This window comes from Anopheles arabiensis, chromosome 3 (assembly GCF_016920715.1).
Source record: "Anopheles arabiensis isolate DONGOLA chromosome 3, AaraD3, whole genome shotgun sequence".
Classification (NCBI taxonomy): domain Eukaryota; kingdom Metazoa; phylum Arthropoda; class Insecta; order Diptera; family Culicidae; genus Anopheles; species Anopheles arabiensis.
The window spans coordinates 9,945,439-9,972,824 of NC_053518.1; the positions used below are offsets into that span (position 1 = coordinate 9,945,439).

Here is a 27,386-nt window from a genome sequence, read left to right on the forward strand (position 1 = left end):
CGAACGTCAAAAAAAATGTCAACAGTTTACAACACTGGTCATGAGTATCACGAGACTTTCACCAACGAAAACAATGAACATATCCGAGGTAGCTTGATGCTCATTGCTGATAGTCAATAAAAGTGCGTCATGACATGCTGAACACGACATGTGAATTTTTGACTCCAACGCGATACTCTGACTGACAAGCTTAGCTTAATGCCGGCGCACGTATAATTATGATTTTTTCTGGCTGTGAACAGTGCTGCCAAATGCCACTGTTTCAGTCACCAACACTCATGGCTGAAACGAAGCTCAAATCAGATCACGTACACAACTGAGATGATCAGCGACGATACTCAAACAGTTGGAGAATCAATCACATGCTTAGTGACATTTTGATTAGCACTCAACTCTTGGTCACTCACTTGGTCACGACATTTTTGTCGGCGATAATCACGACATTCTTGGAATATACTTGGCGCGTGGGCTCTAGCAACAAAATGAGCATGTTTTCTCCCTCTATCTGTTTTGATTATCTGTCGGGTCAAACAGAGCGAGAAAACATGCTCATTTTGTTTCTTGGAACCACTCGCACGCACCGCATATCTCCCATGACCATCGCGATGATCACCGACTGAAAGTGTCTCGACCAAGTGATTGAACACGAGTTGGTTGCACACAATGTCACCAAGCATGCAATGGTCGCACCAACTGTTTGAGTCTCTCCACTGATCATCACAGTAGAGCCCGTGAATCTCACATAATTTTGTTTCAGTCAGTATTTGTCATGACTATGTCAAAACTGATCACAGCAAAAAAAGTCGTGTCATAGTGACTGACCAAGCGATGGTAACAAACATGTCATGAGCATGTATTGGTCACACCAACCGTTCTGAGTATCCCCTCTGGTTATCACAATTGAGTACGTAACGCTGACATGGATTTTGTTTCAGTCAGATTTTTTTGTGACATTGACAGGGACATTTTGCAACACTGTTCATGTCAATTCTATGGTTAACGCACAGGAACAGGTTCTGTGACGATGGAAACTTTGTATCTCTACCAAACATACACTTTATGAGCAACAATTTCCATATGCAAACCTCTTAATAATTAATATTAATTTACATCACTTGATATCACTGCAAATCCCCTATGCACCTTTGCTCCTAACAAACTGCCCTAACTCCTAACATATTCATAATAAAGCAATGAACGATGCTCGTTTGCACCAACCTTCAAAAAGCATACACTTTACGATTGAATTGAACCCTCGCCGCCCTACGAACATAAACCCCAAAACATTAAAACACGTGCATGCATTCCTGCGGCGCATCGATCGCGCGTGGTGAGATTTAGTCCCCGCAGGGCAAGGCCGAATTAAGGCCCCGGCCACCACCGTGCAATCATAATTTAGATGCGGTTCAACGCCTAACCTAATTTCCCTCCCACACTTACACACTCGTAAATTGCTACGGAATTCGTCAGGATGCGTTTTTTTGCTTCTATTTTGTCAACGCCAAACCATCACTCATTTCCCTAGAAACGGGCATCTACTCCAAAAAAAAAAATGACGCATTTGATGAGCCATAATTTTTAATGTCATCTGCCGAGGGTGTCACTGGGTAAAAACTCATCTCGCCTCATAAACGCTCCACGCCAATTCGCAATATTATCCTATACGCGTTGGCAACGGGAATGTAATTAAAATGTGTGCCCCCCTTACCTTAAAGTCATCGCTTCCGGCAGGGGACATAATTCCGCCCCAAGAGTCGTTTAAGTTTTGTGGTTAAAAATCCTTTGCAGTATGTCAACACGGTTTGACGGATATGGGGCGCGTGGTCTTATGTTTCGTTGGTAGGTGTTGTTGGTTAAGGCGTTAAAGCCTTGAAATCATGACAAACAACACATCGCTTAGCTTGTAAAGTGCTGAACGATACAACTTTGCGTCAAAACTGTGCCACTGCGACGACAACTTCGTCAGACCAGCGTGCAAATATTGAACTTGTTCGAGCAAATCCGGAACAAACGTGCGCTTGATGCGGGTAAAAGTCAAATCTTAATTTTAACACCAACTCACTGGCATCATCTCCGCCTACCTCCCCCGGTGGATAAACGATATGCTCGGCGTGTTTCGTTGGAACATCCCTCAGTAGTAGTAGGGCTTTCGGTGAGGACCTAAACACCGTGAGTGTTGACTCAATTCACCTCAATTCCCGCGCGCCTTCACTCATGAATACCACTAGCACACCAACCATGCCCTCCTGGAGGCAATTTATTTAGAAACACCACTACCGGCTGCTTTTTTCTTCCCCTCTTGACTGCTGAAATTTGTGTTTCCTTCCCTTGGAAAAAAGAAAAAAAGCAGCAATCTTTCCGGCTTCCATTGCACCGGGCAGGACCGGCGATGCGTAGGCAAGATAAATGCGGCACGATAAACCGACCGGTATCAAAACATCATTATCTCACGGCGGAGGGAGCCTCGCGGCGTTACGCATAATCCGTGCCTCCGTGCTAAATTATTCCTGTTATCGAGTTTCCGGGAGGCTTTTTTTTTGTTCGGTGGATAAGATTCAGGGCGGGTGGGCACCCTCAGGATGAGTGCCGCGAATCGTTTAACCTGCGGCAAATCTGCTAAGCCGCACCTCAATTGCTTGCACGTGTAATGGATGCTGGAGGATTTCGTAATGTTGAAAGTTACCATGTTTACGTGGAAAATCTAGCAAGCAAATATCAAAAATTCAAAATTAAAACATAAGACAAAACAATTGCATACTTTTAGGCGAATGTCGTCAAGCTCGAGAAAAAACGCCTAAAAGTATGCAACTTGTGTTACATTTTGCGATTAAAACCATCTTTTCATAACCAATGACGTAACTGCTTGCGGTTCGGGTATAAAACGTGTCATAAAAAATCATATTCAACCACAGCCGTTTGATACTTTGTGTCACAAAGTACCAAAAACTACAAACAAACCACATCGCATCGTTCATTTTTCATCCCGTATCAAATCATTGTGCTCGTAAACAGATTCATAAACGAGCCCATAAACCCACTACCTCCAAACCATCGCCGTTTACTCTTTACTAAGCTTGCCCAAAGGCGCATCTTTCTATGTATTCAGTTACACATGGCGCTTTGCTGAAACGCGGTGCAAGCCACAATCCTTTCCCATCGGAGGGTCCGAACCGAACGCACTATAGCTTCATCGTTCATCGTAACTGTGTTACTGGTTATGCATTTGTTTCTGTACACACAACACGTAACCACCGTTTTTATGTCGTTTCATGTCTTCTGCTATCAGTTAAATGTATCTTTTTGCTCATTTTTTCCCCCAACACTCATCACCATCGGCCGTGGAGCTTTTGCATGGAGTTGGAAAATTATTCTCATGATACATTTTCCCTCCCTGTCCCTTACTCATACCAAACAACAAGCTGTCCAGCAAACACCTGCAATGATGCGATCATTTGTCCACTGACCCGGTAGCATGATGATACTCGCACACAGTGCCCAAAGCAACCGGGTCGTATCGATCTAAAAAATAGCTCCCAACGGCACACGTACAAATCGTATACCAGCACACACCCACACGCATAAAATCATAACCAATCCTGTACGACTGACCGTGCAACGACCGTCCAAATGATGCAACACAAAAACGAGCAATACAGGAACAGGAAGCTACGCGATACTGTGTTCCACTTGGCATTGGGCCGTCTGCTAAAACTCTGCCTGTCTGAACTTCAATCCGACTTCTGTGTGTGAGCAAGTGTTGCGTACCGAATCCGTGCTCCAATGTGCACGCGTTTCATCTGGCACATGTTTTCCTTTGCCGCTTCTTTTATTTTCGTTGTGTGCCGCTTCGGTTTCGGATTCGAAATTTTCATTTGCGTTTCCGTTTGCTGTTTCCGCTGGAAGGGTTTTTGCGATCATTTTTTTGGATCGTTCGCCTACATTGGACGCTCATTGGAGTGGTGGTGATGTTTTTTTTTCTCTCTCTCTCTCTCATGCTCATTGTGAAATTGAAAAACAGAAAACAATCCACTCTTGCATTGGAAGCAAAGTGTACTTTTCCGTTCCGTAGAGAGAAGCTATGCACCGATCGAAGTGATGCTTGCCTAACAATACAATACGCAAGGAAGTAGATGTACGGTTTGGGGATTGAAAAGTCTCAGGTTCGTTATAGTGCTACCACCAGTGTATGTGTGTGTTAGTGGTCCGTTTGTTCGGAAATCATAAGTTTCATGACCCATACCATGGTTCAACGGAGTATTGATTGATCCTGCAGCACGACTGTGAGCCTCGCTGTTGTGATGGTCAGTCTTGATGATTGGCCCGGATCTTGTGTTACGTTTGAAATCCCCAAAAGAGGGATCATTCCTCCCCAAAAAAGAAAAGAGGCCCTTCATAAGCCTCACATAAGCCTTACGCTCGGCTAGTACCATTGTTTTACTGTGATTGTTTTTAATCTTTCCTGAAGGGTTGTACTGCGCTTCTTGAAACTCAACATTTTACATCCATTTTTCGATGCATTATCCTTTGAAAGCTTCAGCAAAAGAGCCACCTTTTCGCTACCTTTCGATTCCAACTTATAGCCGCTTACTTGAATAATACATTATGCAAAGTGACTAATTTAACTTTATGCTTCCCTTCATCGTGTCGTTACATCAGGAGTCAACGCACAGGAGTCAGCCTACGCCCGGTGCGCTGGGAGTTGCACTTCTTTTGCCGCGCGAACACATAATGCAGGATCTTATCGCCGAAACAAAATGAGATCAGTCCTGTCGCCTTCGTCGTCGTCGTTGTCATGAACCAGTGAGCGACTTTGCGTGATCCCTATCACAGATTGATGATTTAATATTCACCTCAGTGCTCGGGGAAAGGTTTCCAAATGACGAACACGCCAAGGCAGCTCCATTTCGATCAGCATCAGCGAAACGGAGCTGTTTTATTCATTACGAACGCGTCGTCTTCCTCCAGCACGCGAAACACTATCACTTTTCAAAGCTTACTTCACTTACCGGTTGGAGGAGGAACACACCAAAAACCAGATGCAACTGACATCGGACGATGATGCGGATGTCTTTAATGTACCCCTTTTTGAGGGGAGGAACTTGGAGCAGCATGAGGACAACCAACGGGCGCAGGGTTGATTTGCCCGAGGATGAGGAGCACTAATTACGAATTCTCTTTGCACCATCACCTGCAGAGCGCAGCTGAAGAGCATATTTTACGTGATCCGATTTCATGTTTTCCATCGCCAACGACACTGCTGGAACGGTGCCACTTTTACTGCTCTCGACAACGCCTTTTTCTTTGGTAGTTTTTCCTCGCAGTTTTTAGTTCCGGTAAGCAGCAGGGTTCGTGTTGTCGTCGGATGGTGTAGCTTGCCGAGTTTCTTTTCTTTGGCGAATTTCATTATTTTCTTTATTTTCATGGTATGTTCATTTTTTACTGAGCGTGTAGGAACTGGCCTTGAATTTAAGACAAATTTTGGATCTAAATTATTATGTCTTGGAGTCAAATGAAGGTTCAAAACTGTTACATCTTTACTGCCAAACAATTTGAAATTATATTGATTTGGTAACATAATGTGATTAAAATAAAACATTTTTTCTGTTTTTTTTTTTTCGCACATTATTAAAAAGGCTCTGACGTACAATTCTCACAATGCAATTCTCTCTTTCAACTCGTTCCCCAACATCTTTCTACATTAAAAATTCAACAAATTTCCCCAAGAATCCGTACACCGTGCTCAACTTTGCTGGACCACCTGCTTTAATGCATCCAGCGGCCAGCAGCAGAAACTGAACAACTTCAACTTCCGCTGACCGCTTTGCCCAACCCATTTCTCCGCTTATCCGTGGCGAAAACCGAGTGGTGAAAATTTAATACGACACTAAATTGTTCACTCCCATCCCACACGCCAGTCGCTACAGCACATAATTCCAATCCCTTCACACTTTAACCATTCACTCGATCGAGTACAGGCAATGGCAATGGTTGGAATTGGGGGAAAAAGCATAGTGCAAACTAGAAACATGCACTTGGGTTGACATTTTTCGAGCTGATAAATTATTCAGTGTGAAAAGCGAAGAATGCTCCCGCACTTGCCCCGCTTTGCTGTGCCTCAGCTGTTGGTCAGATTTGTTGGTCAGAAACAATATGGCGATCGGGAATGGGAATGGATCTTGCGACCGAATTCCATGCACTTTCTAGCAATTGTGTTCGGTGTCTGTTTCTCTGTCTTTTTTTGGTGGTGGTCGTTTATTGGCGACAGATTACTTTAGAAGAAGAATGTATCACAGAAGATGCGACCATTTATTCTGTTTTATAAATAGCAGACGAAGGATATTGACGCAATCGAGGATCTTGTCAACTCATCAATCTTCTTGAAGAGACATAAAATTTAGAGTATTTCTTTCCAAACGAGATTGAGTTTCATTCGTGTTTTCATCTGTCTTGTTTGTCTATTCAAATTTCCAAAATCTTCGTAAAAAAATTATTATATTTTGAAAAGAATCAATTTTATTCAAAATTATTGGACTATTCAGTAATGTATTCAAAATTCTAGACTCAAATAGCTCACAATAAAAAGAGTCTGCGTTAAACGACTTTCATTCCCCAACACTCCCCTACTTCCCCACACTCAATCCTTTGCCCCAAACGTCTTACCCTGAATCTGCAATGTGCAATATTAGTTTCTTTATTTAATTTATAGCTTAAAGTTTACTTCAACATTACGTCGTTGCTCTATTCCTCTACTCACTTGCATCTCCACCGTGCAGAACAAGCCTCCCCAATCCTCGCTCGCTATCCATTCCATAATGGATGGAAAACGTCGGTTTTCCCCGGGCACACTGGTTCGCTTTTGTTCCCGGTTGTCGTTTCCGGTTGGCATTTCCTTTTTAAATTTGCGATAAATTTTAATGCCTCACGCTCTCTCGCTTTTTAATTCCCTGTCTCCTCTTCCCGTCCCGAATGGCCTTCGAAGCATCAGAAGAAGAAACTGGTAAGAGAGAAGAAAAAGCATTGCTGTCCAATGCTAATGAGTTCGAAGCCCACCACCGATCCGGCTTCCTTCGAAACCCCACTTCAATGCGGGACTGTTTCCGGGGTTGTCGCAGCGCATCCCGATTTTCCCCGAAATTGGAAGAAAAGTTAGAGATAAAGCGCACACACAAAAGCGAAAAATAAAATAAAAACACCAACCACCAGCACATCGGCAAATGACAAAACGTCTTCGAGGCATTAGTGTTATGCGCGAGTGCGATGGCTTTTCTCCCGGTTGGCTTTTGCTCACTGCGGAAGTGGCCAAGGGGGGCGGGGGGAAGGGAAGGGCCAGTACCGAAAGGCCAATGGAAGAGGCCAACGCAAAACGATTCGAATTTCATGCCCAACTTGCAGCCCCGGCAGCGAATGTAATTTGAATTTTCCTCCGAAATGACATCGGGGAATTTATTGTGGTTTTCATAATGGCTTTTTCCACCACCAAGCGCTGTTTTCTCTTTCCGATGGTTACAGCAGCTTCCGGGAGCATTGTGTGGAGCCGTGGCAGCAATGAGCCTGCTAGCTCGCGGTACGCCGTGTGTACAGCGTCGGTACGATTGATTGGATGGTGAACTGGACACTTGAGGATAGTCTGATGAACGGGTTTGCTTGAGGGTTTTTTTTTTGCTGTTTCCGTCTCTTGAGCTTGAGCTGGAAAGGCAAAGGATAACGACATAATTTCTCATGAATTCTAAAAAGGCTTCTAGTAAATTAAAAATAAAAATGCTCACCCTCGAAGGGCCAGAACTAATTTCGCAGGGTTTATTTGCAGGTTCACTCTTCCGGTAGCCATAATTCACTAGCTTTTTCCCTGGATTTCAGACGACAATCGACAGCAGCTGGAATTAAACATGCATTTACATTTCAAGCACAGTGTCGGATTACGGCGAATGAAAGCCCAGTCTCCCGCAACCAATATCGTATTGGTATAGCATCAGCTTTACATCGATTAATCCGTATCTCTTATCAAACGAAATTATGGACACACACTCTTCGCCACTGCACTCCGAACACTGGACACCGGACGGCCAAATAAGCCCATCAACCGGATGACTGTCCTCCCGCTCGCACGAGTTTGATCATAATCGATTGATGTAGGGCACCATTTACCGGGAAAGCGTAATTCCCATCTCGAACAAATCCGTTTCGATCGATTATTTTTACCCTGGTCACTTAACCCCTGGTCCGGATGCATAACCCAGCCCTGACTCACATTCATATTCATTACAACTGGGCCGAGGGAAAGCTGGGACAACATTGGTAATCCCTAATCCTTTGCCGTGCAAGTGCCCGACTAGCCGTATATTGTGGCTGCCCCACTGATAGCCCTTCAAAATGGAGATCAGTGCAAAAATGGGGAGAGTTGAATGTGCACTTCGATATCAGCATGAATGCAGTACACTTGAAACTGGCGCTTTAACAGGAATTGGAGCAGAGTAAAGTAATTTTGTGAAAAACTTGCAAAATAAGGGTTAAAGTTTAATAGCTTATGAGGAAATGTTTGTTTGTTTTTCCTCCTTTCGACACTGTTCTGCAATTAATTTGCCCTCTCTTCGCGCTGCAATCGAACCGCATTGGAGCGCTGCGTGTAGGCAAACCTCAACTCACCATCCCGAAATCCTCAAAGCCGACAATTTGCGACAGCACAGTCAAACCACAGCTTTCCGAGCTGCTCCTTTCCGCGGAACCTTTTCGAAACCCCTGCCCAGCCGCCACAAAAATCACCACAAAACGGTTTACTCAACCGACCCTAACCCTTCCTTTTCTTTGGTAGCGTTACTGCTCGAACGAAATCCTTGCCCTCGCAACCTCCCGGGAAAGCGTGTCATCGCCGGATAACGGCGCCACGGAGTTTTTAATTAAATTGTTTTAATTGGTTCCCGTCGACACCCGGAGAAAACCAGTGGGACACCCACTCGATCGAGCCCTCTCGTTGCTCAGTGCTGTACTGCTGCCTTGTAAACCCCACCGGGTGTCGGCTGTTAAGAGCCTGTCTCAACTTTATAATGATTTTATTGGTTTCCATCCCGCCCGCAACCGAAAATCGCAACTAAGCTCTGCCTCTGTGTCTTGACTTTCCTCGGGACGATACTGTTCCGGGTGTTTTGAGTGCTATTTGAGGGTGAGGAAAATCTGTGCTATTACCGGGAGGAGTAAACAACAAAAAAAAAACCAGGCGAAAGATAATTATCGATGGCTAATTTGGGGAGCAAACTCTTTTTGGGCGTTCCCTGTGTGTTCCTGTGTGTAACAATTTTATTCCCGGTCGAAATGGTATGGCGACCACCAGAACGGAACAACTCTTCATCCGGTATCGTATCATTTTAAGTAAGAACCCTTCAACGCCCTGCTTCCAGCAACGAGTCCGACGCTCTTGACTGTGCAGACAGAAAAATGAAGCTCCATTAATCAAATGATTTCACAATAACCTTCAAGAAGCTCGTCGGTTTACGGGTTTTTTTTTTGCATCCGGGGTTGTGTTTCTTCTTTCGTTTGCTGAAATGAAAGTTTTCTTACTCTCTCTCTCTCTCTCTCTCGCCCTCTCTCAAACGGCTGTGTTACACTTTTCTTGACAAATTTTCCAAACCTTCGGGGAAATTCGCCAGCACACCCTATGTGGGGTAAACCACCAACACACACATTTATTTGCCGTCTTTTGGTTGGCAGTGAAGTTAGCGTACTTGTTTCGTTTCTTCCGCTACTCCATGTTAGATGAAGTTTTCATTTCTTCGCTCCTGTGCGCTCCCTCTACGGACATGGATGACTCGAACGACTTGGTACGTTAGTTGGCGGTGAAAAGTTGGTAATTACGGAACGGGCAACAAACAACTTGACATACGGTACCAACAACAGACATGTACACATATTGCCAATGGGAATGATTCGTCGTTGTCGGTTGTGGCGGCTTTGAGGAATGATGTTTGGAGTGGAAGCGAGTTGTGATTTTAAGTTTGACTTAGCTTTTAGCGTTATGAGTCTGAAGTCAGTTATGCGATTTAAATTGGTTGAAATTGATGCAATGCAATAAAAATACTTTGTGTAATGCAATCAAAAGAAGAATGTGTTTAAATAGTATGATTCCGCCTAAATGTATGCAACATGCACTACAAAAGAGCCATTTTGCATCAAAAGAACACGCTAAGCTTGTCATTAAACTGCAAACGGTTTTTGAAAGATTCAAATTGATAGTACAAATGAAAGAAATGCCAAGACAAACAGTTCTCTTTGCCAACCCCACATAACTTGATTCCGCAAATGGAACGTACAAGCACCTAACTGCTAATCAAACAATGAGAAAATATGCAAAAGCTCGTTTTCACTGTAATTGCATCAGGGTTCAGTTTATCGTGCAGACAAACATGACAACCGTTCGCTCTGCTTCAAACCATCGTCTACCCGCTCCAAGACGCATCCCAGGTGAAGTATAAAATATTCAAATTACTCTAACCAGTCTCCGGCAGTCCTCCAGCCGCATGCACTGGCTGCACTTCTTTTACACTACTTCCTGAAGAGTGGAAAAAAGGAACACAACAACCAGTGCCGACAATGCTACCTCACTCGCTCGGGTGGAATGATAGCTTGGTGGAAAAGTGAAATAATTTAATTTTCCTTCCTTCCTGCCAAAGACACACAGGCAGCATTCGCAGCAACAGACGCACTCGCCAGTTTCGCCAACTTGCTCGCTGGTTATTTGAGCGCGTTTTCGCATGTTTCCCCGGGAGCGCTTTTGCGGCTACGAATCCGTTACTTAATCCGTTCGCTTTCATTCGCATTACGGCATGCCGGTCCGGTAGCAAATGGCGGATTTGAGACGTTCCAACGTTTCGAACTGAATTTGCAAAACATTACAGTGGCAAAAGTGCAGTCGTTTTCTGCGTTGGCTCGGGTTGAGGGCTGATTGACGCGATGGTGCTACGGGACTCCTGCCAACCGTCAGACGAGTTGCGTTTTCCCAGTCGAACAAGGGAACACGCGATGCGCGTACTGGCAGCAGTTTAAAGTTTCATAGCTACTGACGCTGACAGATGACTGTGCACGGTGAGCTTTGCGTTGAAGAAGAAACGAAGATGTTTAAGAGTTTGAGGGCGCACCACCAAGTCGGTTTTGTTCACGTTCCTTTGCTTAATGCCCTTTGTAAGATGGAAATGCAGTAAAATGGTCATTTCCAATAAAGGTTTGAGAAGGAAGAGATTGAATGGTGATTGCTTTATTATCCATTTGTTTCTATGTTGCTTTCGCTTACTGATTGATTATTTACGGTTGATGGATGACAATCGTGTTTTATGTTATTTTTTAGCAACATGACGTACATATTAAACGGAAAATTTCTCACTTTTGTGAAATCAAATTTCTGCTTTAAGATTTCTACTCCCCGTCCCAAAGGCAATCCTTTTCCACTGCGTCGTTCTACCCCTTGCCGAGGTGACAATTTATGCACGCCATTGTGATAAATGAGAACACATTTTTCCCGACCCGCAACCATCAACCATTCGGAAGCGTGTGTTACCCTCACCTGTGCGACTACACTTTGACCCTTACGCCACTCATAATCCTGATGAGAGGGCATGTCGTTCCTGCCGACGCCTTGCACCACCAAAAAACTGCTTACAACTGATTTATTGCATTCAATTAAATCGAGCATCAAGCTGAAGGTGGAATGTTCGGAAACCCTAGTGGAGAACCTATTTCTCCCATTGCCGTAACAGGTCCCAGGGCCCATAACCCGCTACCCATTGGGATAAGATTACAACCTGCCCTCGCAGCTACTTCTCGAAGTGAACTCATTTCTTGGCCTTGCCAGAGACCGGAGTTATCCTGCTTCCCTAGGGTACTTAAAAACCACGCAATGCTACACACGTAAGAAATATGTCGTCACTCATAGCCACCTCATAAACCACACCTCGCACTGTGGCGACAGTGGCCATAAAAGACGCAGACACGCACCAAGAGAGGGAGAAAGAGGGAACAGCACAAAAAAAGCTCCAAGCTTCAAGGGGGTAGACGACGAACTCCCTCAGCTCACCTTTTGCACAATACCCTAATGGAGTCCCCGCGTGATGGTGATTTACGTGATACGGACGTAGCGGAATGTTTTCACCGCAGCTGCCCTTCATACATCAAAACCTACGGTGCCCACCAGACTGAAAAATAGAGAATTTATTAGTCCTTTCGATGCCGGTGACGTTAGCATAAGCATTTCGCTATTATCAAATGTAAATTTACCCACCCCCGGCCATCGGGGTTTTGTCCCGGGTTTGTGGGGCACCGGCGAACAACTATTACTACCAGCGGTTGGGTTCTGATGAAAGGTCGCTACCGCTGGACGGTTTATCCTTGTCTGCTTCCCATCTAAGCCTGTCTGCATCGGCACTGCTACAACAGCAGGGTGGTGGTTAGTGTCGGTACCGGGCATACATCGATACCGAAACGGGAGGCACTTTTGAGGGTGAAACTGTCGTGATGAATATGATTTACATTTATTAGCTTTTTGTGTAAACGCCTGGCAGCGGACGGGTGCCCATGGTTCTGTGGCGGTATTTATCGCCACGTCTCGAGGGAACCACACACAGCAAAGGGGTTGATCGGTGCTGTAAGATAGCGAAGAAGGCAAAGGAGATAAGGTTTAGCGCACAAAAGACACTCGATTGTCTGCATCCTTTAATGCGACGGAACATGTGCTGATTTGCTGATCATCACTCCTTTAATATAGCTATTGCATAACTCTGGGCGCAAAGTCCCCTGAATGTATGTAACTCGCATATCAATGTCATTGCTTATTAAAGTAAGTAATTATTGCAAAGCAGATTGCATACCTTTAGGCTCATTATCTTCAGAACGGATTACGTTTGTTTTAAGGCAGCAAAACTCGTGCCTAATATTCAATTCCCGTTTAACCACCTTATTCAATACGTAATAATAGAAAATATAATTCCAGCTTATCTTATGCCTCATTACCGTGAAACGTGATACTATGTATATACTACAATTCACAGATAATGCAGAGGCTCTACGTTACATGTGCTCATTAAAATCTCCTGGCACGTTTTTCTATCGAACAACATTTTCAGTTCAACTGAATGCTCTTAAGCCTTCCAAGAAACACTTCCGAGCAGCTGCAGAAAGCAAACTAGATGCATGTAAAATTCCTTGAAAATGCTCTCTCTCGCTCGGTAAGCTTATCCGGCAAACGAACGAACGTCAGTGTTAACTGACACAATTTACTGCGAATCAATCAGCCAACCTAACGGCACGAGCTGTGTGTATTGTTGCTGAAGCTGAGGATTACGGGAAAGTTTCCGTCTATTACAGCCCGCTTTACCACTTCCAGGTATAGTTTGCATCCCTCAGTGCAAGCTGTACACCTGCTGTCACTTCAGCTCGCCATTAACGTCAATTTGAATAACGTTTTCAGCGGATATGCAGCAGCAAATGTGTTCCTCCGGCTGCAGCTCACAAGTCACTCAAGCTTTACCGCATTCGACACATACCGCGGCTCCGTATACGACAATCTAACATCGGAAGCGACTCGAATATCTTGCCAGCAGCTCGGATTTGGCTACATTCGCTCCCGTTCAACCGCAACCGCGGGAACCAAAATAAAACTGCACACAACTAACCAACTCAAGGACGAGGTTACAATCTACTCACAAAAGCCACTCGATGCCACGGTTCACGTACCACACACACACACACACACACACACACACACACACACACGATCGGAAAACCGGAACGTACCATTAACGTTCGGCGACTGCGAGAAATCGATCCGCCCGTGAAGCCACACCAGAAGGCCCGCTTTCCGGTACGATCCGGAACAATGGAAAGAAAGGGATAGGAAAATGATTTTTCCTTCCTGTGCCCGAAAGGCACCGAAACTGGAAGTTCATGGCTGCGTCATCACCATCAGCCGCTACGCCAACAATGCACGGTTTGAGCCAGGCAGCGGCGGGTCGCTGCGGTTAACCAGCTCGTGGCTATTTTGCACACCAACTTCCGGTTATCACAAAACCCACACGAGCAGGTTTGGCGAAGAAGGTTGATAAAAGGCAAAAAGAAATAAACATAGATGCTCACAATAATAATACAAAAAAAGCAAACCTCTGCACCTGCAACCGTTACAAAATGTTTCTATTCTATTAGACTCGAGTGCCGCCGGGTGCATCTGGGAACCGTGGGAGCAATGGAGGGGCAACAAAAATCATTACAGCGTAATGCCGGAAGGATCGTGGATTCGTTAGTTGGTGGATTTTTTTTATTTTGTTCTTTATTCTCCTTGCAGCAACACAATAAACTCGATGCATGTGTACATCCGGTTGGGAAAGGATTTTAATTCCAGCTCACAGCACAGCAAAAAGTCAACCGACGGCACCAACGAACGCTACCAAACGACGCGGTCGTCCTCTCGCGAATGGATAGCGTGGCGCGTACCGTACCAGCCAGGAAATCTAGTTAACAGCTAGACAAGGAGAAGAAAAATAATCCCAAACCAGCGTTGTTTCCCTTTCCACTCTCCGTTCCTCTGCTACCTCACCCATTGCTGCTGATACTGACGATGGTGGTGGTGATGATGTTTGCTTTATTAAAGCGTTACTCACCGAGGCCACGACCACGAGGGGTTTTCGCCTCCATTCGCAGTCGCCGCATGTCGCCTCCCATATTAAGATGATAAAAGGTTAATATCATGCATTATTTATTATCATTGCTGGGCACCGTACCATGCGGAAGTGCATCGTGCGAAAACGGCAACACAGAGCGAGAGAGACAGGGGCAGAACGTCGAGGGGAAAGCTTTATGGTGCAGACGGAAGGTGAAATGTTTTATCGCTTCCGACCCATTCGCCGTCCATTTATCGGACACATAGTTTATGATATTTAATAAATAGACGATAGCTGGAAGAAGGATCTGATCTCGTCGCCCAGATACACCCGAAAGGAAGGGAGTGTTCTTAATTAAGGAAAGCAACTAGGAAGCGATTCACTGCAGACGCTGGAAGCTGGAAAGCGAGCTCTGTCTTGGGTTGATTGTTTTTAGTTTCTTTTCTTTCTCAGCTTTTGGAGACAGAGCTTTGTGAAGTGGACCTGTGGAAGCCCATGACAGGTTATAAGGGGGATGTGGGATGCCGTTGCATCAAAGCTGCCCATAAAAACGTTGCAATATATCATTATCCTCGTGCGTAGGAAGTTAATTGTTTTTTTCCTCCGGATTAAACGTGGGAGGAATTTATATGAGCGTTTGATTGGATTGTGTTGTGTGGTGAGCACGAGAACCTTGAACAATTAATAAGAAGCACAACTTTATTTAATTGGCAACCTTAGCTGAAGGTTATTGTTACACCTTGGCAGCTTCATGCTGACAAAATAACGCCTAAAAGTGGGCAATATCATTTCATGCATGTTATGTTGTATTGCTTTGCGAAAATAGCATACTTTTAGGCGTTTTATTTTCTTTCGTTGTGTACATTTCTGCTTTATTAAACTCGCCTTGTTCATACATTTCAGATGCAGCTCTCCATCAACGACGATTGACTTTGGTCACATTATGAGGTGTCATAAACATAACCAAAGCTAATCCGGCCCATAAACGGGGAAGAAAAATACACCATCTCAACTTGTGCAATGCATTGATAAACTTACGCCAATAATGACCACCCATCAGTCGTACCCAAACGTGCACAAGCATTTGCACAACACCACACCATCCCGCCAGTGGCCAACATCAAATGTCGACATTCCCTGCCCTATTCCCTCAACCCGCACTGCTGCGGCAAGGCTAATGATTTAACAAGCTTCCCTGTTTATTATGTAGCTCGCAGCTTCAAATGTGCAGGGTGAAAGCGAACGAAAACAACATTCCGAAGATAACTCTAATGGCATTTATCATCACACGCGCGCGCGCTCCCCTCTATTCTTCGACTCGCCTTGTGCTCAGTTTGTCGGAAATGGAGGCAAATTTACCCACGCTCCCTGCTCCTCCTGTGCCAAAAAAAGGGAACCCACAATGGCCAGCAAGCAGGACAAATGGTGTTGCGATAGTGGAAACATGATGTACGATGTGGCCACGAATTCGGTCCGTTTGCTGCCATGCGGCCCATTCTGCTATTATCATGCGCGTTTCATCTGCCCCCGCCCCATCCACCTCCGGGGAGGTATGTAGCGCAACACTGCGTGTTTTCCGGGCGCTGGGTAGGCCTTTGTGGCGGCAAAAAGCGGGAAAGAGATCAACTGTTGCCACGGCAAACACCGACCGATTCCAGCTTCCATCGTACATCATCTCATCTCTGATAAGGCAAGCGGAAAAAAGTCGTTAAAAGAGCACGAAAATGGTCAAAATTAGGCACGAGACTCGAACGAATGGGTAGAGTAGGTGGGGAAGGTAGTGGGGTCCTGTGGGAGGGGAAGCAAACGGGAGCGTGTGGGATGAGCATTCTGGGGAAAATGGTATTTTTCTCCCTTGTCTGTCTGTTATTGTTTCACTGTTGCTCGAAGACCGGGGCGCCTCTCGGTCGGTGAAGAGTGGGGACAAAGGGAAAGAAGCACACAACATAACAAATAGCCTTGACGTATTATGTTTACGGATGATGATAATTTGTTTTCTTTAAGAAGGACACGTCTCGGGAGACCGGTGACGAGGTCCCAGTGCGACGAAAGCTGCTCCATACGTGGCTTTAAAAGACGGCGAGCGTGTAATAGGCTTATCCTTCAGGAAACCCAGCCCTGGGTATGAGCTTCCCGGTAGCGGAGATGTTTTCTGGGAAGGTTGAGACAATGTTTGTCGATGCATACCGCTGCATGGTGAATAGTAATATGTTCATTAATTATGTCACAATAAATGGAAGTGGAGAACATAAAACATAAGAAGATACACAAAACGACGAGACTACGAGAGTTTTAAATTTTAAAGCATCTTGATGACGTAATTCGATTAAAAGCGCCTAAATGTATGCAACCACTACAACAATTCTTCATTGATCGCTTATTTTAAGCTATATTATAGATCAATTCACATGAAATAATCCTAAATACGAGTTCAATAATTGCTTCCAACAAACTTTATAAGATTATTACCCAAAAATGATCTTATACAAACACTAATACACCATTTTAGGCGTTAAATAGACACTTTAACGTTCCCTCGTCACATTCAAACCATCCCCAAAACAATCGTTCCATCTATAATCGAATGTTGTTGATTTCAATTTCGCTTCCTTTCTTCTACCCCGGATGTGTGGGCGAAAGAAATCAATTAGAAGCAAACACTTTATGAGTCCCATCGGAACGCTTGAGGCCGGAATCATCCCACCAAATAAAATAACAAAAAAATAGCCCTAAACCTTCCCCGGGAAGGATTCGGTCCTGATTGGCCGGGGTTAAAGACTGGCCCGAGAAAGAGAAACGAAACTTTTAGCTTACGTGCCTTCGCCCTACAATCGAACCCGTCGATTTCCCATTATTAATCTTCCTAAACGATTCATTACCAACCCCTAGCCCTCCGGGCTGCATGTATCGAACCTCGAGATGCTGGTCCGGCCGCGAGGGTTGAAGGAACCGGTCACTCCTGCTGGACATTCGAACAGTTTCGAAAGAAAGGCAAAAAAGGGGGCCAGAAAAAAGAAATCGACTATAAAAATGCTCCCTTTTGCTACTTGTGTGTGTGTGCTACGCATTCAAGCCCGCACAGCTTCCCGGATGATTTTGAAGAAGTGTCATTTTCGTGCGTCCTTTTCCGCTCCCCCAAACGCTCGATTGTGTTTCCTGTTTTTTTATTTCGACCGTGCCGGATTAGCTTTGATTTCTTCCCAACAGACATAAACAACAGAGCACCGAAACCCCTTTCTCCAAGCTCCAACCCTAGCGCCTTGCCGATGGCCATAAAAAACAGCAACGCCGAGTTGAATCCCTTTGTCCGCCAGGAGAGAGGAGTGAAAGCAAATCAAGGAATTTATATTCCGCCACCGTTTTTACGGTCTCCGGAGTTGGAGGCAGAAATAAAAACTCAAGAAAACACATCACTTTTATGCTCGCTTTACCGACGTGTGCCCGGCGTTTCGAATGCTCCGATGCGAACAGGGCGCTTATGGTGACGATGATGATCATTGGCAATGTGGTAACGTGGTCGCTCCATGGATATACGCCCTTTATTTTATTCGTTCAGCATTCCAGCAGCAGCATCATGCGTGGAACCATGCGTCAAGGGACCGATTTCGTGGTGATGGGAAAAAGATACTCCGGCAAGTGTTTGACGGAGCGGAAGAGGGGCCGAAAAAAAACAACAACAACCACGACGACGACGGTATCAAACACACCTTCAAACTGTACAGTCACCGGGAAACCGGGATCTACCTAAAAGAGCCACAACAAGGAACACGAAAAAAAAATACGCCATGGTAGTCGAGTCATAAAAACTCATGCTGCGTGATGAAGCGTACGCCTGGTGTGTGGTGCGCGCGTATCGGGATACACACGCGCGTGCTGAACCGGGAGGAAAAATCTCAACCTCACAGGCTACCCATTTTGAACAGAAACTACTACTAGTAACACCGCTTCCTCTCGCGCGCTTACTGCTGGTGCAGGAGGGTGAAAATATACAAGTGAAAATACGACTCATGGGGGAGAAAAACAAGGATCCACTTGGGTTGGCTTTCTTCCCGGAAGCTGCCCGCCCGGTACAACACACTGAACGGGAACCGTTGGCAGGTTGGCAGGTGGAAGTGATTCGAAATCCCATCGAAATCAGTGCAGAAGCGTTTAAGTTTGAATTTACGACACTGCTGCGTACGCCCAGTGGTGATATAAAATAAATGTGAACAAGCGTCCCCGTTCGTTGCGCTGCCGTACCAGGGCGGACGGGGGTTTTTTCCGATACTCACGCCATTTTAAGCCATTCCGGGGGGGAGAAGCAGAGCTTTTGGCGAGTCAAACCTGGAATTTTCTGTTTGCTGGTTGCTGGAACGAAAAATCGCTAACGTCACTTCCTTAAAAAACACACACTTGCCCGCAAAGCTGATGAGTTTTGGGTAAACTTCTTTGCTGAATGCAAAAATAGAAACAATCACGTTTTGGCACAAGCAAAAGACGAGCAAGAAATAAACTGCTTTTCGCAACTGTGCAGCCGAGTGTGTGCCGAGCAAATGGACAATAAAATGAGAAAATTGTTTCTCCTCCACTCCGCACCAACCCATACTCCCTCCTGACATCCAGCAACAGCAACAGCATGCAGCTGCTCGCGTGTGTATTACCGTATGCAAATGGTTCGGAACTGGTTCGATGCACCTGATGACGTTTTTCTTGTTTTGTGGCGCATTTATATTGTCCTCGCTGTGTTTGAGGGCAGGGCGGGGGATTTGTTTTGGGGATTTTTGCTGAACGGGGCAAGAAATAAAGACGCTCAACGGTCGGTCGTTTGCGGAGGCGGCATGCATGCATGCATGTATAATAAGATTGTGTGATTGGGGAAGTGGAACTTTTGCTGGCCCCGAAGCGCAGTTCCTATTTTATGGAACGTTCAATTTGTTTTTTTTTTCTCTTGCGTAAGCGTTGTTGGCAGCTTCAGAGCGGGTTGCAGCTGATGCTTTTAGTGTTTGGTATTGCAGGGTAAAATAAAATAAAAGCCTGCTAGCAAGAAATAATAAAATTGGGATCACATTACAAACAATTGCCTAACTTTAGGCGCTGAATATTTGAGTACTTAATGGCATAGCTATCAGCCTCTGTTTTCTACATTTTGCACTACATTTTGAGTTAATTGGACTGTTTCAAACGTTCCAATCCTTCTCGATTAGTGCGTTCCTTAAGAATGATTCGCTGAGGACAATAAAAAATTCCTTTCAGCCTAAAGTTATGCATACCGGTCAACAGTATGCCCTTATAATCGCCTCATAAGCTTCTTTTCAAACTTTATTCATTGCAATTCCTTCTTTTGCGACAATTTTTCATAAAGTTTCAACATCAATACATCATGTAAGAAAATTTGACTTGCATCTTTCACTTTCCTTCCGTATTCTTTTCCGCAGTAATAACGCCTCAATAAATCAACAGCCCAAAATCTGATGCTTAGAATATGTTAAAAATGATAAATCTCTTCCCCTTACAAGTCTCCAAAACAACGACCCGTTGGGCCCATGTTCCGCCATTTATTTAACTTGCCTCACGTAGCAAGTCAATCCCGCTTGCCGAGAGACAGCCGCATCAATTCGATAATTTTGTTACATCCTGTAGGGCTCTGCCCCACTTACGAGGGGCCTTTTCCTTCCCTGTAGCAGTTTATCCGAGGGCGAGCGAGGCAGAAACTCACATTTTACCGAAACCGTGTGATGATGATAATCTGCCGCATTACAGTGTTCCTTTTTGATTGACTCACACTCCACTGTGCGGGCCGAAAAATTCAGCACGGGACTTCCCTGTTTGGAAATCCTGTTGAATTTTTCCCTCCTGACCTAGATTTGCTCCTTACTTCAACGGGATGAGGGCTTCATCTTCTCTCTTCCACCGACGTTTTCAGCGCTTTCCGGGGTGGCATTTGGCTACGTCTGGTATGTCAAGCATCGAGCGCCGTTGAAATCTGACACGTCGTGCAGCAACACAGCCGACGGATGCGATGCCCGTATGACAGCGAACAAAGACAAGGAAGCAAGCGCGCTCGAAACAATGAAGCAAGCGGAGAGAGAGAGAGAGACAAAAAAATGGGGAAAACAATTGCACTCATTTAAATTTTTCCACTTTTCGTGCGATTTTCCCAACCCTCCTGCTGCTGCTTCACTAAGTATGCCCGGGATTTACTTTTTCCGCCGCTTTCCTTCCCTCCCTGCCACCACACAGTGTGCTAATAGCGCGCACTCAAACGCGGTGTATGGCTTCGGTCTGCCCAGGGATTGTCAGTTCACTTTTGTGCGCCCACTAAGTGCCCCGGCATCGGCTTCGTCAGCTCGGGATCACTGTCAGACGCTTGCAGGCTTTTCCGGCCTCGTTCGCCGTAAGTGAGCTGGGCAATAAAGCTAAGCCCCCTGCTGCCACTTGCCACTTGCCGAGGGGTTTAAGTGACTGAACGGAAAATAAATAAAAAAGGATAAAGCCTGCCGTAACAGAGCAAAACCAAAAAAAAAAGAAGAAAGAAAGCAAGCTTGCAGTATCGGTGCTTTCTCGGTTTACCGTCGTTTGGTGGACGGTTTGCTTTGGACGGTTTACTTCCGTCAAAACCGCGATGCAAAAGGGAAGGAGACTGAGCTGTGGAATCTCATCACTTCATTACGCTCATTTGCAGTTAATTTCGACTCGCCTCGAAGCCCCCGCCCGAGCGGGATTTGGAAGTTGGCAGCCGTTTTCGGAGGGAAGCGATACAATATTGATGAAAAGACAATTTACCACAATGCTTTAAGCGGGGAAGCGTTTTCTTTTAAAGCAGTCTGCTTCTTTTAAGGAATCTTTCCGCCCCACCCGTTTTTCAAGACTGTCTCGACTTTAATTCGGGCACTCTGCCAGATTAATCCGCTCTTCCGACACAAATTCCGACTGCCAGCTAATGCAACCACTCCCTTGCCAACACATGAATAGTTAACGCGAATGGGTTTAAAATAAATTAAAATTTACCATCCGCAAGCGCAGCGTGTACCCGTCACCATGCAACAAGCGTCGTAGGCTAATAATGGCGGGGCTGTGCTTTTCTTAGCAAAAAACTCTCCCATTCCTGCTGGCTGCCAGCGTTGGGTAGGAAAAGCAATTTTCCACTGCTTACTTTTCCTAGCAAAAGGGTGCTTTACAAGCTTAATGCCATTTCGCTGTTCATTATTTCAGCATGCGAGGTGTGTTTGTGCGAAGTGCCTCAACAAGCGTGATATATCTTCATAAAGCAGTTGCTAGGAAACTGTTGGGGTTTTGTCTCTAGTGTCGGTGTGTGTGTTTTGTGTGTCCCGCACACAACCCACAGCGAGACAGTAATTTATAAAGACATCAAAAATGAAAAGCTCTCGGGATTTTAACGTATGCTCGGGTGTGTGAATGACACACACACAGCATAAGATAATCATTCTTAATATTCTTCTTTTACGAAACATGGTTTGGTGTATTAAAAAAGAAACGCACATGTTTGGACCAGTTGGTACTTAAAGCAACAACGCAAAGGATATTCATAAAGAATTGCAGAAAGCTTCCATAAAACTTCACACAAGCAAGTGGGCATAAATCATTCATAACGGGTGCAGTGATTAATGCTGGCCACCTTTTATTCGGAAAACTCCCCGAATGAAATGGAAATGTTTCAACTTCTGGGGTTTTAAAAATCCACTCCCCTAGCATACACACACCCACTAATGATGTTAACTCGGTGCGAAAGCGCTAGGCTAGTGGGCGATATTTAATTTGCAATAATTAATTAATAAATGACGCACAGCAAATCCAGCAACAGAATGGGGGTACCGGCTGCATTCGTTTGATCATGCCCAACGTCTGAAATGTATAAATACATGTATAAACATTTGATGTTTACTGAGCTCTTAACAAGCTCCAACAACACGCTGCGTGGCACTGTTTTCATAGTGCAAGAGGAAGTGAAGCTTAAAAAAGCAACGAATAATTTTGTCGCTTTTTTTGTTGTTGCATTATCGATGACATCGATCCGAAATAGAATGTTGATTTTCCGATAATACTTTGATTTGCGCGACTGTTGCTGCTGTTTAAATACGGTCGCCTAATTACTGCTGTTTGACAAGCACACCCCATATGGGCAACACATTAGCCGGGTATTAACCAGGGCACACATAATACCGACCATTTGTTTGATATTTCCTATCAAAGTCAGATCAAATCCCTTTCACCAAACACCATCTAGAAAAAGGGCGGGTGCTGGGAGCAATAATGAAAACATATTTGGTTTCATAATGAGCGATGAGGGTAAAAATTAAGCGTTAAATATTGATTCTTCCTGGCGCTTTGGGGCGGGGACTGTTCGATTCGAATGCAACGAGTTGATTTTCAATTATGCGTATTTGCCCCTGTCCGCCATGATGCAATGTTCGTGGGTGTTTTTGCTGCGGTGTTTCCTCCAAACGTGTCATGTTCGTTCCATCAAAGTGCAAAAGTGCACTTCAAAATGCAAATGATGCCAATCGTCGCTGGCAAAAAGTGTGCGCCGTGTTGCGGTCGAGCCGCCCCGCCCGGGTGGTGGATGATGGTGGTCGGTGCCGGAATAATGGTGTCAAAATTGAATCGTTATTTAAACGTGCAATATTGAAAACGTCACGTCCCTGACTGGGCTGCGCTTCGAGTTCGACGGAATGTTCGGCAAAGGCTAATTTTGTACAATTGGTTCGGACATATTTCACGCACGCGGGTAATCGGTTTAAAATGTTTTTCATGTTTTCTCCGTTTCCCTCTGTTGGTAAATTGTAACTGTGTTTTTGAAGTTTCAATAATGAACGATACATTTATGAAACAATTTTCAACGTCAGGTCAAGCTTTTGTCAAATGCGGTAAAAATGTGTACTTGAAGTTTCAAACAATTCGTAAAACAATCAGCCTAAAGGTATGCAATCCACCTGTCAAATGAGTCATGATAAGCCAACTATGTATTAATGTACATTATTTTAAATTTTGTTCGTCGTTATACTTTCTCCCTTTTTACTTATTTGGGTCAGCATACTACTGAAATTCTCATGCAATCCTAATCAAGATAAAATTTCCCAACGGAATATCTCACAGTGGAAACTACCCATCCTCAAAAATGCACCGAAATCCTAAACAAGCACTTTCAGAGAGGTTTCATCATCACTATCTTGTTCCTCACACAATGAACCAACACTACACAGAACGCCACTCAACGAGCGATCATAATGCTCTGGGAAGAATGTGGCCATCGCACGCACAGCATGATCTTCTTCACTTGCCGGACCGGTTGATAAGATGCATCACATTTGTTTGTATGCGTTCCACAATGCGGTAAGTAGAGAAATCCCCTTTTAGAAGATTTATCGGTACGCCGAAACGGATCACTCAGTCGCTTGCTGGACGCAGGCCGCACTCAAGTTCTAGTCAGCTGATGCTAGTGTAATATTGCGATCGCGAGTAAACGTTCAATTCCTGAACCAAACCAGACTTAACCAACCGAATCCTAAAAAGTATCGGATGACAAACGAAAGAGCTCACGTCGAGCATCGCCGCGTGGATGTGAAATGATTTTGGTTTTATCTCAAAGACCAGGCTTATCTGTGTTTGTACCGGCTGTCCGGCGTTTATCTTGCTGTCAGAAGATTTAGATGCAATTTATGTGCTCCCTTCCCGAAAGCTGCAACAATTGTGGTGCGCTACCGACGAGGTGTTCAGTTCCATTGTAGTGCTCTGCTCGCAAGTAACCTTCCACGAAGTCGCTGGATGGTTAGTGCAGTCAGTGTGTAGAACCGTGATCCGTTGAAGTGATCTTTGGATAGTGATTTTTGGAACAAATTGTAAGTGTCACAGTGAAAAAGTTGTATGTTTAAGTTCTCGTTTGCCTCTGTCCTTGACCTAAATTGCAACCTTATAAAATGGGCTTGAGTCTTCTATTGCGATATCAAGTACAAGCATGCACGCGCACAAATTAAGCTCAATTACCACAACACGCATTAAGGTACCGTGCCACCGTCCGGTAGTCCCGTGCGACTAATTCCGGTAACGTGCCGTCCGTTATTCTGCGCCAGCACTATCAATTGTGTGCTAAAAATAAACCAACAACCACCACGGATGATGATCCGCACTGATCCGGGGCACTTGGTCCGTTCTGATTTATGGCAGTGACAACGCAAATCGTTGCTAGGTAGACATGAGCGCGCGCGCGCACTCTCGCACTTGTGATATCTGCTTAGCGGGCATTTGTTTTTGATCAGAACAACACGGTAGCACATGTCGACTACGTCACGTTTCTCTGTAAACATTTACCATCACGCCACCGAGGGCGGAAAACAGTCACTGCTTCCGGGAGTAATGCTTGGTCTTGATTTTCTCATTTTGGTTTTATTGTATGTAGTGATCTAAAGGAAGTAGTTTACAATGGACGACGAGACAATCTTGCTGGAGGACTCTAGCGTAGAGCTGGCTAGCGTCTCCAACATTGAGAGTACAGCTGCACCTTCCACCTTCAGCCCAGTAACGTTCGTTACACAGATTATTACCGAAACTACCAAGCTATTGATCGATTCGACGACCCAGAGTACGTCTACGATCGTTTCTTCTACAACCGGCCCACCAAGCACAGCAGCCATGGAAACTTCGACGATCACGCCCGAAACAACCGTAACGGATACGTCCACCGTCACCGCAACCGAAAGTATCTTAGCGACCAGCACAATGTCTACCATAACTGAGGCATTGCTATTCTCCTGGTTTGACTACACGATCTTCGCTCTGCTACTACTTCTTTCCACCTTCATCGGTGTGTACTTTGGCTTTCTGTCCAAGATCAAGCAGAACAACAAGAAGGAATATCTGCTCGGGGGTAAAACGATGAACAAATTCCCAGTGTCAGCTTCCCTTATTGCAAGGTTAGTAGAATTGTCCCAGCATGCATAGGATCCTGTGAATCTTAAGCTGTCTACTTCTCCTCACAGTCACGTATCCGGGATTACAATGTTGGGAGTTCCTTCGGAGATGTACAGCCACGGAACGCAGTACTGGATGTTCATCATTCCTGCCTTTACGGTACGGCATCTCGGATACTTGGAAAGATCCTAAAAGCGAACTAACCTTCCGTTTCCCTTTGGACAGGTTGCACTCCTGATGAAAACGATCTATCTGCCAGTGTTCTACGATCTGCAGGTAACGTCCGCCTTCACCTATCTCGAGCTGCGCTTCGACAAGTTCGTCCGTTCGGCGGCAAGTCTGGTGTACGCGCTCCAGTGCATCATCTACATCCCGATCGTGATCTACGTGCCTGCGCTTGCCTTCAGCCAGGTGACGGGCGTTAATCTTCACGTCATCACACCGATCATCTGTGTGATCTGCATCTTCTACACCACGGTCGGTGGACTGCGGGCTGTCGTGTGGACCGATACGCTACAGTTTGTGCTGATGATTGGAGCGTGCATTGCCGTGATTGTGCTGGGCATTAGCTCGGTCGGAGGTTTCATGGAGGTGTGGGAAGCAGCTGACCGTGGAAAGCGCCTCATCTTCTTCAAGTAAGAATATCCTGGACACTGGAAATTTATTATAAAGATACAACACATGCTTTTTCTTTCATCTCTGAAACAGTATGGACCCAAATCCATTCGTTCGAACATCGTTCTGGACGGTCTGCTTCGGTCTGACGACCCTCTGGGTCTCCAACCTTGCAGTGAACCAGGGCTGCGTACAGCGCTTCCTAGCCGTGCCCGACCTCCGGGTGGCCAAAAACTCACTCATCATCTTCACCGCCGGACTGATTTTCGTCAAGAGCTGCTCATGCTTCATCGGCCTGCTAATCTACGCCAAGTACGAGTCGTGTGATCCCTACTCCACGCACAAGATCACCAAGATCGATCAAATCCTGCCGTACTACATCATGGACGTTGGTAGCAAGATTCCCGGCCTACCCGGGCTGTTCGTGTCCGGTATCTTCTCCGCTGCCCTGTCTACGATGTCCTCCGTGCTGAACACGTTAGCCGGTACGATCTACGAAGACTTCATCCACCACCGGATGCCGAATGCAAGCGAGAAGAAGGCCAGCAACATCATGAAGATGTTGGTTGTGGTGTTGGGTTTTCTGGTGCTCGGGCTGGTGTTCGTGGCCGAACGGATGGGACAGGTGATGCACATTGCCATCTCGTCTTCCGGTGTCACTTCCGGTACGATGTTGGGCATGTTCACGGCCGGTATGATATCGCGGCGTATGAACACGAAGGGTATCATCAGTGCGGCCGTTGTGTCGATGGTGCTCACCGGGACGATTATGACCGGAGCTCAGCTTAATCCTAAACCTCCGATGCTTCCGCTACGCACGGATGGATGTGACGCTGGTGTTATCGCTAATGTAACCTCCATTTTGAGCAGCACGGTCCCGGAGACGGTCGAAGGTGACACTATTCCACTCATCTTTAAGCTAAGCTTTATGCACTACTCGCTTTTGGGGTTGATTACCTTCTTCGTGGTCGCGTTCGTGGTCAGTGAACTGACCGGTGGCGGTGACATCAGTGACGAGCGGTTATTGGCACCGTTCCGGCGCAGCCCGGAAAAGCTCGAGAAGGAAATGACGCTGTTGAAGCACAACATCAAGTACGAGGAGATCGATATGGCGCTAAAGGAGCTACAGAAACCGTCGGATATGGAAAAGAAATAGATGCTAGATATGGGGTCAAGTTTGCAGTAATGTTAAAGTAAATAAAGCTAGCAAAATGGTACGTTAGTTCATTGTAA

The 27,386-nt window shown here is 45.4% G+C and overlaps 1 protein-coding gene and 1 long non-coding RNA gene across 3 annotated transcripts; one reads left to right on the top strand and one right to left on the bottom strand.

Annotated features, from left to right (window-relative positions):
• Positions 1-6,619: 6,619 nt before the first annotated feature.
• On the bottom strand, positions 6,620-12,689 carry LOC120904477. The gene is made up of 4 exons (XR_005739768.1): positions 12,259-12,689; positions 12,059-12,176; positions 7,767-7,874; positions 6,620-7,686 (listed from the first exon to the last, which is right to left on the bottom strand). It is a non-coding gene; the product is annotated as an uncharacterized LOC120904477 (long non-coding RNA).
• An 11,274-nt stretch (positions 12,690-23,963) lies between these two features.
• Positions 23,964-27,386, top strand: LOC120902994 (sodium-coupled monocarboxylate transporter 1-like). Of its 2 annotated transcripts, XM_040312145.1 has the most exons (5): positions 23,964-24,469; positions 25,027-25,540; positions 25,607-25,697; positions 25,764-26,173; positions 26,247-27,309. In XM_040312145.1, the coding sequence occupies exons 2-5, from the start codon at positions 25,050-25,052 to the stop codon at positions 27,307-27,309; spliced, it is 2,055 nt and encodes a 684-aa protein (XP_040168079.1). In that variant the 5' UTR covers positions 23,964-24,469; positions 25,027-25,049. The 2 variants fall into 2 exon arrangements, with proteins under 2 accessions (XP_040168079.1, XP_040168080.1); XM_040312146.1 differs by lacking the exon at positions 23,964-24,469 and having other exon boundaries at positions 25,050-25,540; positions 26,247-27,386.

Bases quoted from the DNA above. Each gene is read 5' to 3' on its own strand.
- LOC120902994 (XM_040312145.1), top strand. From the start codon at position 25,050: ATGGACGACGAGACAATCTTGCTGGAGGACTCTAGCGTAGAGCTGGCT. The intron at 25,541-25,606 runs GTTAGTAGAATT...TTCTCCTCACAG, and splicing joins TCAGCTTCCCTTATTGCAAG to TCACGTATCCGGGATTACAA. The intron at 26,174-26,246 runs GTAAGAATATCC...TCTCTGAAACAG, and splicing joins AAGCGCCTCATCTTCTTCAA to TATGGACCCAAATCCATTCG.